The following is an 18,572-nucleotide window of genomic DNA, read 5'->3' on the forward strand; positions in this document are numbered from 1 at the left end:
TCCTTGTTTTCTTGCAAGAGAAGGTCGAGGGGTGGTGAACCCCACTGACCAATGATGTTGATGTGTTAGTTTACTAACCAATAAGAGTTTTCTTTTCTGTACTTTCAATTATCAGTCTATAAAAAAGATCTGAGGCAATAAACTGGGAGAAATTCTCCAGTTTGACTCCACAATAGAGTCTGTGTCATTCTTCTTGCCATTCCCAATAGAGCAACAAGATGTTTTTTCCAAATTGCTGAGGCTGCTAAAATATCTGTGGGCACTAGGCTCAGACACTGTTTAAGTTATTCCCATGTGCCCATGAAACCATCCTATATTGCTACTGAGTTCAAAAATGTTTCAGCAGTCTCCCTTTTCAATAGCATCCTTAACAGAACCTCTTGTGCAGCATTTTTCTTTTGTCTGTTTTCTTCATGTCCAATGCAACCTGTCCTTATAGACAGAAGAATACAGCCTGAAGAAAGTCAGAAGGGTAGAATCTCACAAATCTGCATTTCCTGTTAAGCAACTCTAGTAATCCAGGATTTTTCTTTCAGCCACTGCACAAAAATTGATGGATAAAGCTTACCAGCAGAACTAAGTATTATGTGAACTAGGCATTATGTGAAAGGAATGATTTTCCCTCAGAATGCTTCAATGGATTTTTTAAAATCTAATGACTGTTTCTGTTAAGTTTGTTTCTGGTTATCACACTTTTTTGTTTGTTTTAGAATAAACTGGAGATGTTTATGAAACAATAGATTGCATATAAAAATGGGTGTAAAAAATGCAATAAAATGTTATCCTTACCATCTGCTTTCTTTGATTCATCCCCCACACTAAACTTATCTTTTCTGTCCAATTTGTTGTCTTCCTTTAATTCACCTAGAAAGAAGCAATAAGAAACAATAAGAAACACTATAAGCATTTTAATGCAGAGTGCATTTTAATGTTTATAACTCAATGAAATTGCAACACCCAAAGGAGATGTTGTTCCTTAGGAGGAAAGGTCTGAGTTCAAAAAGAACTTAATTAACACATTTTTACAGAACAAAGCACCAGAAAAAAAATATCCAACTCCTACAGATAAACAAGTTTTAAATCCTTTAAATCCATACAATTCTTCTGATTGTGTGTAGGCAATGAAAACCTGATCATAAGCTTCATTTCAGAATTAGAAGTCTGAAACATTTATGCTTTCCAAAGAAATAAGATCCTGCAAGGATTCACCGTAAGTGTCTGTTTTAAAGAATCATCTTAGATATTCTGAACAGGCCTATGTAATTTTGCCTTTCTTTCTCTTAGCAGATTCCTTTATCCACAGATTTGTTTGTGTTGGTATCAGGGAACAATCATCCTAGCATTGATCATTGCCTTTAAAGTCTATGTAGCAAACCAAAAAAATCAAGGCATTTGGCAGAGCAATGGTTCATGCAGAATGAAAATAGCAACTTAAGATGGGGTGTATTTTATGAAGGAATGTCAACCAAGAGTGACTCTTTTCTTTTTTTGCCATAGAGTAAAGTACATCAGACCATACCAGACTATCCCTTCATTGAATGAGAATGCCAAATGCCAGATCAAATAAAAACTTAAATGGCAAGCTGTGGCAGAACAGAGCTATTTCAGCTGCAGTGTCCAAACAGCAAGAAAAGTATTTTTCCTTTTGTGATGCACGCCTCAAAACAAAAAGCTGTAAAAGTCTCACTTCAGAATTCTGTAAATGTGAGGCTGTATTACAGTGATGCTTATTCAATTTATATTACTATTTTTGGTACTATAACTACTTCCCAGCCTTTGGATCAAGATTAAAGGCATTAAGTGTTAAAGAGTATACGATCTGCCTTCAAAATTCTCGTAGGCAGTGGATATTTATTTTTGGAACAGCTCAAAAAAAGAAAAATTGTAGAGAAATGAGGTCTCCCTCTTCCACAGTGTACCTTAACCATTAGCCTATTCATTATTCTTGTACGGTAGTGGATCAATCTCTCTCTTCAATTAAGCTTCATCATAGTATCAAAGAGTATAAAAGAGGAATGGTTTTCAAACCCTAAAATATTTAACAAGATGGAACCAAAGCATGTTCTGTTCAGTTTTTATTCAAAACTTTTCACGTTTATCTTCCTAAGCTCACTGTATGGGTGAAAAAAAAATGGGTGCAAGACAATACAGGACAAGCAGCACCCTCCTCAGCTGATCACACTACCACTGACTTGGGGTCTTTGTACAAAGAGGTTATGAGCAGATCCAACAGGGTTTAGGTGTCTGATGAAGGTGGTCTTTAAAAAAAAAAGGGGGACAGTCTTCAGGAACTGAAACAAATATGCACATAGAAAAGCACAAAAGTATTCTTGCATTTCCTCCACGATTATACAGCTGATGGTAATGATGAACTAACAGAACTTTTTTGACCATTGCATAAACAAGTTGATAAGTGTGTGCAGGAAAAAATGCTGACTATCTACACATGCACTGTTTCAGAGGTCCATATCTCAAACGCACCTGATAACAAAATTTCTGAACTTTCAGTGAATATTATGAAAAGGGGACTTTCGAGTAATGTAATATCTACCCTGTCATACTACCAGCAGCAGAGCAGAATAATGATCATAATGATCTTTTGAAACAGATTACAGAGGCAGAGGTTAGAATGTTAGAATTTCATCAGTCCCCAGAAACTCTGCGGTGATTGACCCTCATAAAGGTCTTATCCCATAAATAAAGGAGCAGAATTTCTTTTCCTGAGGAAGACACTAATTTCCAGAAATCACTATAATTCCTTTTAGAGCACTTTTGACACCTTCAGCAGAGACACATTGCCAAAAAAAGGACTAGCAAAATCACTAGAGTGTTGGGGAGGATGAGACAGGGAAACCTTATGAATATGATTGTTTAGCAAAAGATTCTGAAAATATGAAGCCTAAAATCGAAGTAGAAATGAGAGCTAGCTTTGAGTCATGGGATACTGAGTGCTAGTTAATAAATATCCAAAGAACAATAGCCTCGCCAGCTAAAAGTGAATCCCTGTTGATGAACCAATGTCCTTCTGCAGATAGAGAATCCAAAGGTCAAGCAGCAAGAGAAGAATTTGTGAAGCTTTTAGAGTTTGAAATGTAGCACTATATGGTAATGTAGTAGTTCCTATAGGCTACATGTAAATTCTTTAGTGGGTGTGTCTTGTAGTGATTGAATTAGAATATTCACTATAGAAAAGCATATATTGTATTGTAACAAGAACTTCGCTCTCTTATTCTGCCCACTCTCTTAACTCTTGTGTTCTCTCTTACTCCTCTCTTGTTCCCCCCTCTCTCTTAAGCCTCCCTTGTTCTCCCCACTCTCCCTCTCTTACTCTTATTTCCCCCTCTCTCTCTTTAACCTCTCTTCTCTTGCTCTCCCCACTCCACTCTCTCTCCCTCCCTGACCACGCGTACGCCGAGGCTGGTGGCAGATACAGGTCTCTTCCTCCCTTTACCCATTATAATAAATTGCTTATACCTGAGCAGCTTGACCCTGGAGAAGTTTCTCACCATGAGCGAGTGTTTTGTACATCTATACTAGAACACACATAATCCCCATATTGTTAGAAGCAGGCAAAACTAAGGATTGCAGAAGAAAAGTCTGGTGCAGACTAACTCGCATTTCATATGTCCCTGACCTTTTTGTCTTCCTGAGAGTCCCATTCCTGTTCACACATGTAACACTGTCTGAAGAAAAATCCCATGAATTAGAGAGAATGACAGCTTTGATTCCCACAGCCCTTCCAATCTAAAAAAAACCTTTAATTATGAAGGAATTACTGGGAAAAGCCAGCAACCCTGAGAACAATATCAGGAATTTTTTTAACAGAATTTTCAACATCTCCTGCCATTTAAACTCACTACTTGAGCCTGGACTTTCAAAGCCTAAATGTTCGTTCAGTCTTTTTCTAAGAGGAGGCTTCTAAGTGGTTTTTCCACTACTTTTGGACTGCATGGTACTAGCCAAGTTTGTGATAAGATACATGTGGCTGTACTGCCATTTTTTGATATTGGATCCAGAGAGCAGGAGCTGTGCAGGAAAGGACAGTGAAATGGCCAAAAGACAAGTGATCTCTGTGTTTTAATAAGTTTTTAATGTCTAATGGAATTTTCAGACATTTTTTCCACTTTTTTTGGGGTGCAGAATGGGGTTCTTATTTTAACTCAGTTCCACAGCAAGTTAAAATAACTGGAATAAAATTTCTGTCAAAAAACCCTCAAAAAATAAAGGCTAGTGATTGTCCTTATAAAAAATAAACTGAGCAAAGGAAGGATAGATGAAAAAAATCCTAAAAATAGAGAGGAGAAAAACTGGTTGTTTCAAAACATATTCCCATCTGAGGCTCAAATCAAAGATGCCTTTAATTTGCTTTAAAATGAGTTTATAAGGCAACTTTGGCTTCTCCTCTGTCAGTTACCAAGCAATGAAGATGTTCATTAAAGCATGAATATTTTTTTCAGCTTTCCATGCTGTGTATCATAACAGGCTACTTCAATTCCATGAAAAAACTAATTTTTCCTTTTTTCCAAGCAGGGATGCTATACCCTATCTACAGAAGAACACTACTTGGAATTTAATTTAGTTTCTGATTCTCATATGTTTCTGACTATGCCTATATTCAGGAAGAGACTCTTGGCCGAGGAATGCTTTTTCAGGACATCAGGTTCCCCCATCACTATGGTGAGATACTGGTTTTAGGGCTGATTTATGTTTCAGTAGGAGAAGAGAACTCACCATTCTGGACATGCTGTTTCTCTTCTTCCACAGTATGATGAGGATACATTTTCTTATCTGTCCTAGGTACATTTTTCTCTTGATAGGCTTCATGTGTGCTCGTACCACTTTGCCAGGTGCCATTTACAGGATTCTTACTGGAATCTGCACTTTTGCTTTCCCCAGGATTTGGTTCTTTGCTCTTTTCTGTCTTTGCTTCTGTGACATCTTCACCTGGCTTCCCATCCTGTTCATCTCTTTCCTTTTCATCTGTTCCCTGACAAGCATTTTCCTCTGCCTCTTTCTTAGCTTTTTCTTCTGCATCCTCAGCAAAGAGAGAAGCCAAAAAAGGAAAAAAATCACAACTATCAGTCAATTTGACAAGAACAACACACATATCTAAATCTACTTCAGATTTTCACGTGCAAACAAATTTACTTAGATAAATATAGAAACTGATTTGACAATGGAAAAAGAACATAGGAGGACATTTAACAAAATATTCTGAAAATAACCCCCCTGGTTGTCGTAAATGTATTTTATGCACATCCTTTTTTTACCATATAAAGTTCACCTTTGAAAAAGTAGTTCCTCAAAATTCTTAAAAGGCAAAAAGAAATACTAGCTACTGAAGGCTGTAGGGATGTCTTACAGATTTCACAGAATATTCTGAGTTGGAAAGGATCCATAAAGTGCACCTCTTAAGTGAATGGGCCATACAGAGGTCAAGTCCATGCTCTAACCAACTGAGCTAATGTCAAGGTCTCATGGCTTACAGGATTCCTCTCATTTGGGGATCTGAAAAAAAAAGCTTTATTCTGCATCTGAACCACAGGACGCAACTTCGTCTCAGGAGAATTTGGCTTGCTAAAACACCATTAGATAAGTGTCTCTTGTCAAAAGTAGTGTCAGAAAATACTTTATCTAAATGGTGCTTTGTACAGTAGAGTGTTTGTTTAGTGTTTTGTTCATTGCTCTTTAATGATGATCATTTAGGCAAAAAAAAAACTCCAATCAGTAATAAACTAACTATTCCCACACAGTAAGAAAATTTTTTTATAAATATCATACTCAGGATGAAAACAGCTCACTGAGGCTTCTAGGGACAATGACATTACCAAAGGTAATACAGTATTTTACAAATAATTTAATAATAATATTAGCTACAAAAATAGCAATAATAGGTTCCTTCCTTTCAGATCCCAAATTTTATTTTCTGTCAACAAACAGTAAATGTTTCTGTATTCTCTTAATAATAATTGTTTTTATTAGCAATGCATCTTGGTTGCAAGACACCAGTTTGTCACGGGTCAGCAATTTAAGCCCCTGATGTGTGGTTGGCCTTGCTACAAGACAGGCAAGGAGGGTGGTGCAGAAACCTGTTGCAAGTCAAGAGAAAATAGCATCTGAGCAAAGATACTGATGCCAGTGGTCTGGAGTCCAAAAACAGTTCCTTATTCCTTACCCCATACAAAAGCATGCTGGGCCATACGTTTGTATAACGCTTTCGGGATTAAAAAAAAAAAAAAAATGCATGCTTGTACTGCTAAATGTATCTAGAAAGACAGAAATTATGTAAAAGTCCCCCACAGGTCTGTCTTGCACATAGGATTTTTATATAGTTTATGCTTAGTCAAGAAAATACCAGGTACCTATTGAAATTAAATTCTTAAAACTAGTTACCTGTATAGTAATTTCTATTTTCATTCACTCAACTCTCCTATACCACAAAACACTGAACATGCTAAATGTTTTGCTTGTTTGGTTAGCTTTAATTTGGTCTATAAGGAACTGCTAGGTATTAAATCAAACAAACAAACAAAAAAAGAAACAAACCACAACAAAACAAAAACAAGCAAACCCCCCCAAACACATACACACACACATACATACAAAAACACAACAACCAAAAAAAAACCCAAAAAACAAAAAAACCCCACAACGCACAAAAACACCAGAGAAAAAAAAGCACCAAAACCAAGCAAGCAAACAAAAAAGTCCCTGCAAAATAAACAGATTTTGAATTATAGTTATGTTTTCATTTTCATGGAATGCCTAGAAAGTGTTTTTCATTAATGGAAAGTTTTAATCACAAAGGAAAATTTGTTTTTGAATAATGCAAGTTTTCCTGAACCTTTAGACAGGTCTTTCAGTTGGAGAGGAAAAATCTGTTCTAGCATTTTGGAGAACTATGCCAAATCCCTAAAGTCACAGCCACATAATACATTAAAACCTACCTCCTTCCATTTATATAAAACAAAACAACTCCATTAAATAAGGGATTGAGCAAGATCCATTCAGATCAGAGAATAAAATGTATCACAGTTTCATGAAGAAAAGAAAAAACAGTGAAATATTCCTCCTCTTTTTTGTTCCAAATCTGGTCTAAATCACCTAAGGGTTCTAGGATACATTGGGCAATCATCCATTCTCTTGAGCAAAAGGACAATTACACCTAAATAATTCTTAAAAGATGGCTGTCAGTATTTCCAAAAGAACTCCAATAATAGAGATTTGCTAACGTCTAACTTATTAGACATTATAAAAATATCTATAATAAGCTGCCAGTTTTTTCTTAATGGACCGGGTACTTGAGTAAAAATAATTTCCTTATTTTGCAGCTGCAGTAGTCTTCAAAACACTGCTTTCAGCTATATACTTCCTTAGCTATAAACAAATTATCACAATTTTCATTGCTGTACTCTGAGTTGTCTACAAGTGATTCATATGGTTTTTTTTAACTGTAGTGGCCAAAACTGGACACAGAGCAGCACTGAGGGCCTTGTAACTGCTGAAAAGATGAGAAGAATGCCAGAGGGGTCTTAGAAGCAAAGTCTTTTGAGGGGTTTTTTAGTGTCTGGGATGGGGGGAGTGTTACTTTGCTTTGCTTTGCTTTCCTTTGCTTTCCTTTGCTTTCCTTTGCTTTGCCTTACCTTGCCTTGCTTTGCTTTGCTTTGCTTTGCTTTGCTTATCTGGGTTTTTTCAGTGGTGGTGGGATTTGGCTGGGATTTTTTTTTCAGTTTCATGACAGTATTGAACCCTGGTCAACCTTCAACCAACACAGCCCTCATTTTCTTCTGAAATGTTTGCAGTCCTTCTCAGACTGATGACATTACACACATTTCCAGTTTAGTTCCTAACTAATTTTCCAAGTTATGATCAGAAATATGAAAATAGCTGGGAACAGAGAATATCCATCTCCCCTGAACTAACCCCCAACTACCAACCATCTCTAAAACTACCACCCCCTTTCAACCTGTACAATGAACAATTGATAAACCTATATTTACAAATACCATTCCAAGTATTTTTGCACCCACTGAGTCTAATTTTTTACTTTAGAGGAATTCCCTTTAAATTTTTTCTCCTCCCATTTTTTGCATCCTCTTCATTATGTACACTTATAAGAAGAATATAAGGCACAGGTGAGTCACAATGTCCCTATCTTTCTGAATTCAGAGTGGCTTATTGAATTCAATAGGTGGATTCAAACAAACAGTTTGAGAATGGTTAGATTGAAGATGAGCTTGAAGAACAAGAATTTTATAATTTCACTAAGAAGCCTGGCCGTTACCTTTGGTGGCTTGTGCTTTCCATTTCTCCCTGTTCTGCTGCACCACCTCAGTCCAGGTGGCTTTAAAACATTTGAAGTCCACAGTGAGTATGGAGCAGTTGGGTGAGGCACTTCCTTCGGACCCAGTGACATTGACACTTGATCTTTTAACTCCAGAGGGACTAATGCTATTCAAACTGGGACACAATATCACAAAACACAGATGAAACCAGCATCCCATACACTCAAATACAGCTAAGAAAAAATAATCCTAAAAAAATTATCCTCCCCCTCTCTCCTGCCCCAAGCCAACCAATATTAAATCAAAGAGTGCAACCTCAGCCAGTCTTAGAAATAAAGGGCTGCTTTTCCCCATCTATTATTTTGGCATTCATTCTCACTAAGAAATAGAATCACTCGAAGTGCTGTAACCATTTTTGTGTGTATCTCCACTCCCTAAATATTACTGGAGAGTCAGACAATTCTAGAAATCAACTATGTCACAAGAGGAGTTTCCTATATTTCACCAATGGGAGGTATTAGGCACAGGTCAGTTTCTGTCAAGGGCTTGGTGACCTCAGCTGAGGCTCAGGCATTCATTTCTGTTACAGATCCTACAGTTGACTTTTGATGCTTTATTGTGAACATTTTAATAAAGGCAGCAAAGTTACTGACATAGAAAGATATTGTGTTTGGTCTTTGTTTGCTCAAGAGCAAAGTCACCTGGGGGAGCGAATCCTGACTTGATAGCCTTACCCTAGGGAGCACTAGCCATGTGGCATTTGAATCATAAGATATGCCTTGTCAATTAAAGTACTAAAAGAGCAGTATCTAAAACAGCAGTGCAGGTTGAACAGGCCAAGACTTCCTACATCTAAATTCCAGGTGAATTGTGCTGATTCTTCACACATTTGCATAACCCTAAACACTGTCAAAAAAGTGTGCTTATTCTTTTTATCCATCATTTGGGTTTCAATCCCATTTGTACTTCTAGGCATGAAGAAACAAGTGCCTCCCAATTATCCTCATTGCTTTCTATCTGACATTAGTGACTAAGAGAGCACTGAGTGTATCTGATTGCATGGCTACAAACATTTGTGCTCCTTGCCTTGGAAGGGATGACTCAGGCTGACGCCACCCTCCTCCCTCTTGGACCTCCTCTGGGCTGGACTTTCCCTGCACAAAGTCACCTCATGAGGTGAGCTGTGGTGTTGACAATGCAGATATGAGTCTTTAAGCCACAAGAAAGACATACACTGTAGAGGAGGGAAACCAGGGCAGTTGATTGCAAGGGCAGCTCATACAGAGTGAAGGGAGAGGGTGCAAAGTTATTCACCTGGAACGCCTAAATCCAGACATGCCAGAGTGGGAAGCTTCATCAATTAGCGGAGTCACAATTTTCTCTGTCATGTCAGTCAGCACAGTAAAGGTGGGTTCCACAATGAAATCAATGAAACCTGAACAGAAACACAAGCAGAGTCAAGCAGGCAAGGGGAGGATTTATGTGGAGTTCCTCTTCAATGACTACAGATGACCACACTGTAAATTACAGTAAAAAAAAATTATAACTTGAAAGAGGGATAGACAAATACTAGAAAGGGAAAACTGAGTTATACATTAATCCCTGACCCAAGACCTTCAATATAGCATGCGTTAAAAGAGACCTACTTAAACACTGGAAAGAAATTTTGGCAACAAAATATAATTTTGTTTGGCAAGAACAAAATTATGTTTGGCAGAACATAAACAGACTAATCAAGACTTGTTTTATCAGAGTAGCGAAGTCAAATCGAAGAATATTGAAGTCAAATTCCTATAGATTTTGATAAAACTTAAAAGTAAAGCTCAACTTCAAAGAACTCTCTCAAAGAAAATAATTGTAACAGTAATAATACCAGTAAGTTTAAACCACCCTTACTGCTTATCAGTATGTTGCTGTGGATTATCTCTCCTCAGTGCTTGGCCAGCTTTCTTCTTGTTGATAATAAAACAGATCTAGGTGTTTTCCTCACATTGCTTAATATTAAAAAAAATGGGGAAAAAAAATAAAGACCCAAATATTTTCTACTTCAGTATACAGTTTAACAGAGATTAATATGGCTCTGATCTGAAGGTTGGGAAAAGCATACTGAAGAGCCCTGTGGTCATAAGGTCATGAGATGAAGGAAAATCCAAATTGCATGAATAAAATGTGAATATGAGTAGTTTACAGTAGCTTACGCATTTCTCTAATTCATTTAGCACTTCACTTATGAAATTACTTAGTGTTGCAGGTAGCCAAGAAAACAACTAAATCCTTAATCCCTTCTAAGGCACATTGAAATCCAGGTTACAATTACTACTGTTACAAATCCCTATCATAAAAATTTTTAGATATTTTTTAATTATCAACAATTATTTATTCATTAATAATATTTTAATTTCTCTGACCAGGTCATGATATGTTTCCATGGCATTGGTGATTCTAGGTGATAACTGAACACCAAAAGAAGAGATCATGTGGTTCAGGCATCTGAATTCACAGGTGCTTCAATCCACATCTTGAGTGCAAAGCAGTTGAGAGCATCCTCCTAGTTCCATTTCCCTCCCCATATTTTTGCTAAATTTCTAAAAGGATTGATTATTACGTGTATTTTCATGCCAATCAAATTAAAAATTTACTTTACTTTCAAGTTGCTTTCAAGTAACATTCTGTAAATCTGGAGACACATGCAGTCTTATCTGAATGTGTGAATCATGTGCCTCCATAACACTGGGTCAGTCTTATCTATTAAAATTTATAAAAAAAAAGAATTCACAGGTATTTAATCAGAAATGCATGCAGTATAAACCTTGAACAGGAAATTGTATGCTAGATCACAGCCCAGACAGTCCCAGCAAACTTCATGTAATTTTTTTAAGCACTAAACATTTTACTGACTGAGAGCAGTGTTAAGCGTGCAACAGAAATCCTAGGACAATGAGAGCTTGATTTACACATTTGTGTGCGTGCCTGTCTATATGTCTCTTCTATTCCCCTTCACTCAAAAACTTATTTACCACTTAATGACCAAAGAAACCCAAGTCATAGTACCTTGTCATTCTGCTCAGCAAGTAATACCACTGCCATTTGCTTCTTCACCACTAACAACCCTGAGATGTGCAAATCTCTGATATCAGGCACATGAATGTGTCACTAACTTCAGCAGCAAGACAGTGGGATCTGTTTTGTGAGATACTGAACAGTTGCACATAAACACATTAAACAGCAGTGTTTAAGAATCAAGTTTTCCCTGTGAGAGGTCTTGCATCTTATCAACAAAGATAAGCAGAGGTGCCAAAAGCAACCACAGGTGAAAAACTCAAATACACTCAAATATACTTTTTTTTGATAAGTTACATTTTTGCCTCTACTCCCTTTAACATAAATAAGTTATTCAACTATGTTGCCTTAAAATAGTTATTATAATAAAGTTGGAATCATAATCTGCTACTGTAGAAAAAAAAACCAAGGACTTTATTAAAAATTGTGTAACTTTTGCCATATTCCTACATGCCTTCCCTTCCGTTGTATACTCTTACTCTTTACCTGAAAACACTTAGATTTAAATATGGTCATTTAGTTTGCTACTTCAAAACCTGAATATCAAATAAAGAGCCTGAGTTTTAAAACCTATTAATACTAATGACCAGTTTATCATCTTTTTCCTCCATCAACAGAATGAGCATGATAAACATTTCTGTACCCTTGAGACTAAGATGATTTTACCAGTTAATGCTGCATGCTAAGAGTGAATCCCAGGCATATGCCTAGTGATCACTCATTATAACTTTGAATATCAACATAGAAAAAATTGGGTAGAGGACAGTTTCTCTAAAGTCCATGAGCATGCACTCATCTGCCTTTAGGCAATGTTTTCTAGAAGCACATTTTTATTTCTTGACAGTAAAAAGACAAAAAATAAAATATGCTATTGCATTTATCAGCTGCAAAAGAGGACAATGACAATAAAGGCTGATCTTCTGTAACACAAGCTTCCTAGAGTTGGAACCAGAGAAGTTTTAGCTCCTGATATTCTTGTTGGAAAATATGAAAGTCTTGGTCTGGTTTTCTTTGCAGTTTTTTCTCTCCCCCACTCTGACAAGCAGCTTGACTTCCCAACAAAAATCTCTCCCAATTTCTGTACTTTACTATGGTACAGAAATATTTGCCATACTCATTCTATTGAATATGGAAAAGAATGACAAATTGGTCATTATAGTTAACATTAATAGGTTTTCAAAATAAAGTTCAATAATTTATATTCATGGGGTTTTTATTTATCAGTTTAAACTGAACAATGTTTTCATAATCTGATGCAACAGGAGAGAAACATTCTTTCCTTTGAGGAGTATTGTTCTGTTGAATTGCTTAATTTCATGCAAGAAGTCCATATTGCCAAAACCTTCAGTCTGCATTTGTGAAAAGTTTTCATTAATGAAAATGTGTGCCCACTGTTGTTACATCTACAATGACCTTACAGCAGCAAAACTACAAACAAGCTGAGCCACCAGAAAATGATTTCTAGGCTGTGTCCTTGCTAGAACAAAATGCACAATTTTATTTCACAAAGAACACAGGTTTTTAATTTGTGAGAATTGATGGCTGCTTGGTGCAGATGACAATCATAGAATCATTAAGGTTGGAAAGGACCTTTAAGATCATCAAGTCCAACCATATAATAGCACAATTTGGAATTCAGTAAGAACTTACTTCTGCAAAGAAATGTAATTACTATTCCAGGAAACAATTTTTTCAGACTATTAACTGGATAAATAAATGAATGAAAGGAGATTATCTGTCTGACAATCTAGTCTACAACTTTGAAAGTCTGATCTCAGCAGTTAGCCAGAAAACAGGTGGTTGCAATTTAACAAAAGGGACATTAGAGAAAGACACTGTCAAAATGTGCTGCAGACTGAAAAATTAATAATTTAATAATGGTAGAAGGGAAAAAATAAAGAGTAGTCTATTAATGTCAATGGATTACTAAACTGCACAAAAGATATATGACTAAATAAGCCTGCCTTTGCCTACTGAAGAGTACTCTAAGTAAATTGTATCTATGCTGATTTAATATAACATTAATTTTGCAGTAGCTTGACACAATGGGGATCAGAACAGAGGTTTCTTTCTTCTTCTGAGGAAAGGTCTGAGCAAAGGAGCACAAAAAGAGAGGACCAGGAAGACTGGTTCCCAAGCATACATAAACCTATGTAGAGGGACCCCAGGGAAGGCACAACTTCTCTTCCCTGTAATGAGTGAGGAGCATATCTAGAAGCTGATAAAATGGATGTGTAAGAGAAGTATCTACCTGTGCTTTCCCTCACAGCAGCCAGAGAGGGAGAGTTTATCTTCTCCCACAACACAGCAATAAGCTTATGTCCATGACTCTTCAACATCAGTTTTAGTTGAGACTGTCATACTTCAAGTTTGTTGCTGCTTTCCTCCACCAAGCTACTGGCAGAACACACAGTTGTATGGTAGCTTATTACTCCAGAGGAGTAAACGCTGAAAGCCTGGTAACCAGGCCAAGCTTGTATAGGGCTCTTCAAACTCAGATTCTTAGGTGACTTGTCTAAACTTCCAAAGCCAGAAAAATCTGGGATGCTGTCTCTGAGATAATGGCTTGATTACCAGGAACAATTAAATAATTTAAAACAGAAACAGCTTTTAGCCAAAGATATGAATCTGTACTTTCCTAGATTCAGGGAAATCTTTGTTTCATTCTTGAAGAGAAATTTCGTGCTTCAAATTTTTTTTGCTTTCTTTAATATATTTTCTGTCTTTCTGGTTTTCTCAATTTTAGTGTCCATGTTATCTTTCCTTTTTTATTCCATTTGGCTACCTATTCTCCAGTTGAGGCTGAAACATGTTATTCTATCTACTTCACTTACTTCCAAGGCATAAAAATCCACCTACAAATCCACCTTTTCCATTTTCTCTTCATTGCGCCAATCCCCCTGAACAGTTTTACATCACTTAGCCCCTCTTCCTCTTTCACCAAATGTGAAGCTTATTGCCTCATCCTTCCCCTACTTTTTCACTCAGTAACTGAAGAAGAGGTAGAGAAAATGCCACTGATGAGTCTATAAAAAGATCTGTTTTTCTGAATGGGTGGCAAAGGAAAAGGTTTGCTAGTTGCTTGGCTTCGATGAAAAACAATGGTTGGTTTAAAGCATTGGGAAGGAAAGAGTGAAAGGAATAAATTGTTTTGTCCAGGTCCTCTAAGGAACTGACATTACATTTTCATATACACCAACAACAGTGATCTTCTCATGTGTGCCCCTGTCTTCATGACTCACAAAATCATGGAGTAAGTGTCATAACCAAGTACTGTAGTTATTTCTGCAGACATATCAGAGGTAATTTGGTTACTGTATGGAACCATCACCATAAATTTAATGGCTCCTCTTTGAATTGTTGATCTAGGGAAAATAATGCCATTGTGTCTTACTTCCTCTCTTCAACATAATTCCAAATTATGAGATCACTAGGATCTTAACACTACTGAGAAGATGAAGTTTTTCTTTTAAGATGCTACTTTGCTTGCACCAAAAGGGACATACCTATTTGAGACTGAGCAACCATAGTAGATTTCCGATCACACAGAGGAGAGAAGGGCAGCCCTAGTTCTGCTTCTTTGTCACCCTGGAGAAAAAAATTAAGAAGTTTTAAAAGACAAGACACATTGCACTTTTCATATATTATGTTATGACTGTAAAAGCCTCTCGTTTTACTTTCTTTAATTATGTTTGGATTTTGTTTAGACTGGGGCTTTATAACATAAATTTTAGAGAATTTGAGTCTCACTGGCAAAGTTGTAACCCAAGGAGAAGTTGGTGAATTAAGCATCTTGATTCCAGTGACTTTTCACTAGAACTTTCCCTGCTTGCTTGGTACTTCTATGCATCAACTAAAAAACATTTGAGCACAAGAATGTTTCTCACTGCAGCTCTCCAGAGAACTCAGTTCTCAGAGAAAACATCATTCATTTTGTGAGAAAACATCAGTGTCAAGATTGATTTTTCAGGGCTTGCATTTCTTTGCACATCTTTTTTAGTCTTTCAGATAAGGCTGGCTGCATGCAGATTAGCAATTTTTTTTCTCCAAAGGAAACACTAACAGTTTTTTACAAGAAAGTAACCTTCTTGGTTGATGTGGGACAAGCTGTGGACATTGTCTACCTGGATTTTTCCAAGGTTTTTGATATGGTTTCCAACAGCCTCCTCCTAAAGACATTGATGTGTTATAGTAGAGACAAGTGGTCCATGCAGCAGGTGGGGAACGGGCTGATAAGCCCCAGCCTATTGGCAAGTGGTCGTAAATATCTTCTTTTCAAACTGGCAACCTGTCACAAGCAGGATACTCCAGCAGTCAATACTGGATTAATATCCAATGTTGTTTAATATCTTTATAAGTGATCTGGATGATGGGATCAAGTGTACCCTGGTGAAGTTTGCTGATTATACCAAACCAAGTGGGAAATGGAACACTTCTAAAGGGAGAGTCATCCTGCAGGTAGACCTGCGTAGGCTGGAAGAGTGGTCTCACAAGAACCTTATGAAGTTCAACAAAGACAACTGTAAGGTCATACACCTGGGAAAACATAATCCAAGACCACAACACAGGCTGGGAACAACACAGCTGGGGAGCAGCTATGTGGAAAAGGACCTGAGGGTCCTTTTGCACAACCAGCTAATATGAGTGAACACTGTGGTGCTCTGGAGAAGAAAACAGCAGAATGGTGGGCTGCATCAACAAGGGTGTCATCAGCAGAGATAATGAAATCATTATTCCACTCTAATCAGCACCTGCCAGGCCACAGCTGGAATATGGTATTTAGATTTGGTCCCCCCATGCAAAAAAAGAAGTGGATAGGCTGCAGAGGGTCAAGAGAAGGGATACAGGCATGATGAAGCAACTGGGAAGCATGTCATGTAAGAAAGGGCTGAGAGAACTGCATTTGTTAAGCCCTGAGAAAAGAAAACTTAAAAGAAACCTTATCACCGTGTTCCAGTATTTAAAAGGTGCCTACAAAGAAGATGGAGACCCCCATTTTATACAGAGGCACAAGAAAAGGTATGGGGTAATGGACGTAAGTTACTCCTGAAGAGATTCTTATAAGACACAGAATAAAAATTTTTCACAATGAGATCAGCCATTAAAATTATCTCCCCAGGGGAGTGGTGACTTCCCCAGCATTGGACACTTATAAGACTCAGCTGGATTGGGTGCTGGATCATCCTATCCAGACTGTGCCTTTTCCAAGAAAGGCTGGACCAGATGACCCTTCAACTTCCTTCCAACCTGGTATTCTATGATGCTGTGAACATGACATTTCACATTACCTTTAGATTACATTTACATTTTAACTACTTAAGTCCAGACATACCTACCAGCCCTCAGAACTGAAAGTCCTTTTCCAGCACACAAGATGGTAGAAGATAAGTGTTATAACCCCAGTTATATTCCCAGTTTTCCAGTTTTTCTAGTCACATGTTTCAAAATGCCCTTTAATTTAATTCAGTCACTCTACAACATTCTTTATGTTGGGAAGATATGTATAGGATGACATAGCTGCAGTACTTCCCACAGAACATTTGAATTTAAATAGCCTGTTAAATATACTGCAAAATCATTTACTTAAATTTGCAGCTCACTATAATTGTACTGGACTTCTTGCCAGTGTTCTGACTAATGTCAAATAGAAGCTAAAATATTCAGGAAACTAAGCAGAGAAAATCTTCTGTGGGTATAGGAAGAGCTGAATTCTTCTTATTTTTGTTAATATAACATACATGGAAGGGGGGCACAAGTTCCATTAGGATTTTTTGTAGAACAACAAGCAATAGTATCCTACTGTAGAACAATTCTGATTTATGCTAGGAGCCTGATATACAAATATCAAGTTAAAACTAAACACAGAAATATTTCCAAGTGACATTCCTTTACTGTGTCAGCTGTGTCACTCAGAAAAAAAACATCTCTCAATGTCTGCTCATAAGTCTTCTCTTATTCCTTAGACCTCGTAAAAGCCACAGTGGCTAATTGTCTTGGAAAGGAACACCTGCCTGTCTTTGTGACTGCTCAGAGAGACACTTGGTTTCTAAGCTGTTTGAGCAGCTTCCTAATGGCTAGCTAAAACACATTAGTAGAACTAATTAATTAAGGGAAGATGTTTGCTGTAAGAGATGCTCATAAATGTTGAACATAAAAAACCAGTATTGTACTTCTAATCTTTCACACCTACAGCATGGTCACTTGGTGTATGAAGACCTGTGTCATGTCACATCTCAAAATGCTGGGAAATCAACAGAGCTGGGGATCTTTTCTGATACAGGTTAAGTCAGGCTTTATGTCTCTGAAGAACACTTAGCAGGAAGGAAAGGAAAGGGTCTGCAATAGGTGACCATAAGGAAATAAATATCCAATCCTAGGACAAGCAAGTCCCTTACTAACCATAGTCCCCTTGGCTAGTAGTAGTTCTCAATATGGTTTAGGGATGGTATTCTCCAATTTAGTGCTCCCACTGAAAACCTCAAAACCATGCACTACTCGCTCACTCCCCATTACCCGTTCCCCTCCCCCTGCAGTGGGTTGGAAAGGAGAATTGAAGGCATAAAAAAGATACAGCTCATAACTTAAGAACAATCTTCTGGAAACAGCAATGAGATAAGAAAACAAACAGTAAAATCAACAATATGAATAGCAAAATTGTACAAGAGAGCAGCAAGTGATTCACATGCAGATGTTCAGCATGGAGCCCAACGTGACTGCCACCACACTATCCCAACCCAGAATAAAGTCCTTCCCCCATCCCAGGAAAATTATGTGAAGTGATATAGAGTAAACTCCAGGTCCTAGCCATGCCTCTTCTGGCTGCTGTAAAAATTACCCCATCCTGTTTGGAACCAGGACAGTACCCACCCCTTATTCTATACCATTTGCACTGTGCCCAGATCCTACATTTTCCATCTATATTAATGCATAAATATATATAATATATATATTTATATATATATATGTGTGTGTATTTACAAGCACTATTATCATTTCTATAGTTAATGGCCAACCCTCCAAGATGTCTGTTGAGTTCATTTAGTCCATGAGTGTGAGTTTTATCTGTCCTAGGTGTTTTCCAGGGCAGAATGGCTGGTGTGCTGTTGGGTGGTTGCAAGCTGCATCAGGAGCTCACAACTGGTGTATCTGGAGCAGTCTATATCCATTGTCCATGATGGCTGTGGTGCACAGTGGCAGTGTCATTCAGCAGCCAATATTATAGAATTC

The 18,572-nt window shown here is 37.4% G+C and overlaps 1 protein-coding gene across 7 annotated transcripts in view; it reads right to left on the reverse strand.

The window, feature by feature from the left end:
* The window catches only part of LOC131575367 (dual specificity calcium/calmodulin-dependent 3',5'-cyclic nucleotide phosphodiesterase 1C), a 141,876-nt gene that overhangs the window by 28,124 nt on the left and 95,180 nt on the right, over positions 1-18,572 (reverse strand). For 6 of the 7 annotated variants that reach the window (XM_058830739.1, XM_058830738.1, XM_058830740.1 and 3 more), the window contains 5 exons: positions 14,852-14,933; positions 9,600-9,720; positions 8,285-8,460; positions 4,732-5,028; positions 790-864 (listed from right to left, as the gene is read on the reverse strand). In XM_058830739.1, coding sequence (XP_058686722.1) covers positions 790-864; positions 4,732-5,028; positions 8,285-8,460; positions 9,600-9,720; positions 14,852-14,933 — 751 coding nt within the window. Of the gene's footprint in view, positions 1-789; positions 865-4,731; positions 5,029-8,284; positions 8,461-9,446; positions 9,495-9,599; positions 9,721-14,851; positions 14,934-18,572 lie in introns of those variants that run through there. The other variant, XM_058830743.1, reaches the window with a different exon arrangement.

The sequence above is a fragment of the Poecile atricapillus genome, chromosome 2, assembly GCF_030490865.1.
Source record: "Poecile atricapillus isolate bPoeAtr1 chromosome 2, bPoeAtr1.hap1, whole genome shotgun sequence".
Classification (NCBI taxonomy): domain Eukaryota; kingdom Metazoa; phylum Chordata; class Aves; order Passeriformes; family Paridae; genus Poecile; species Poecile atricapillus.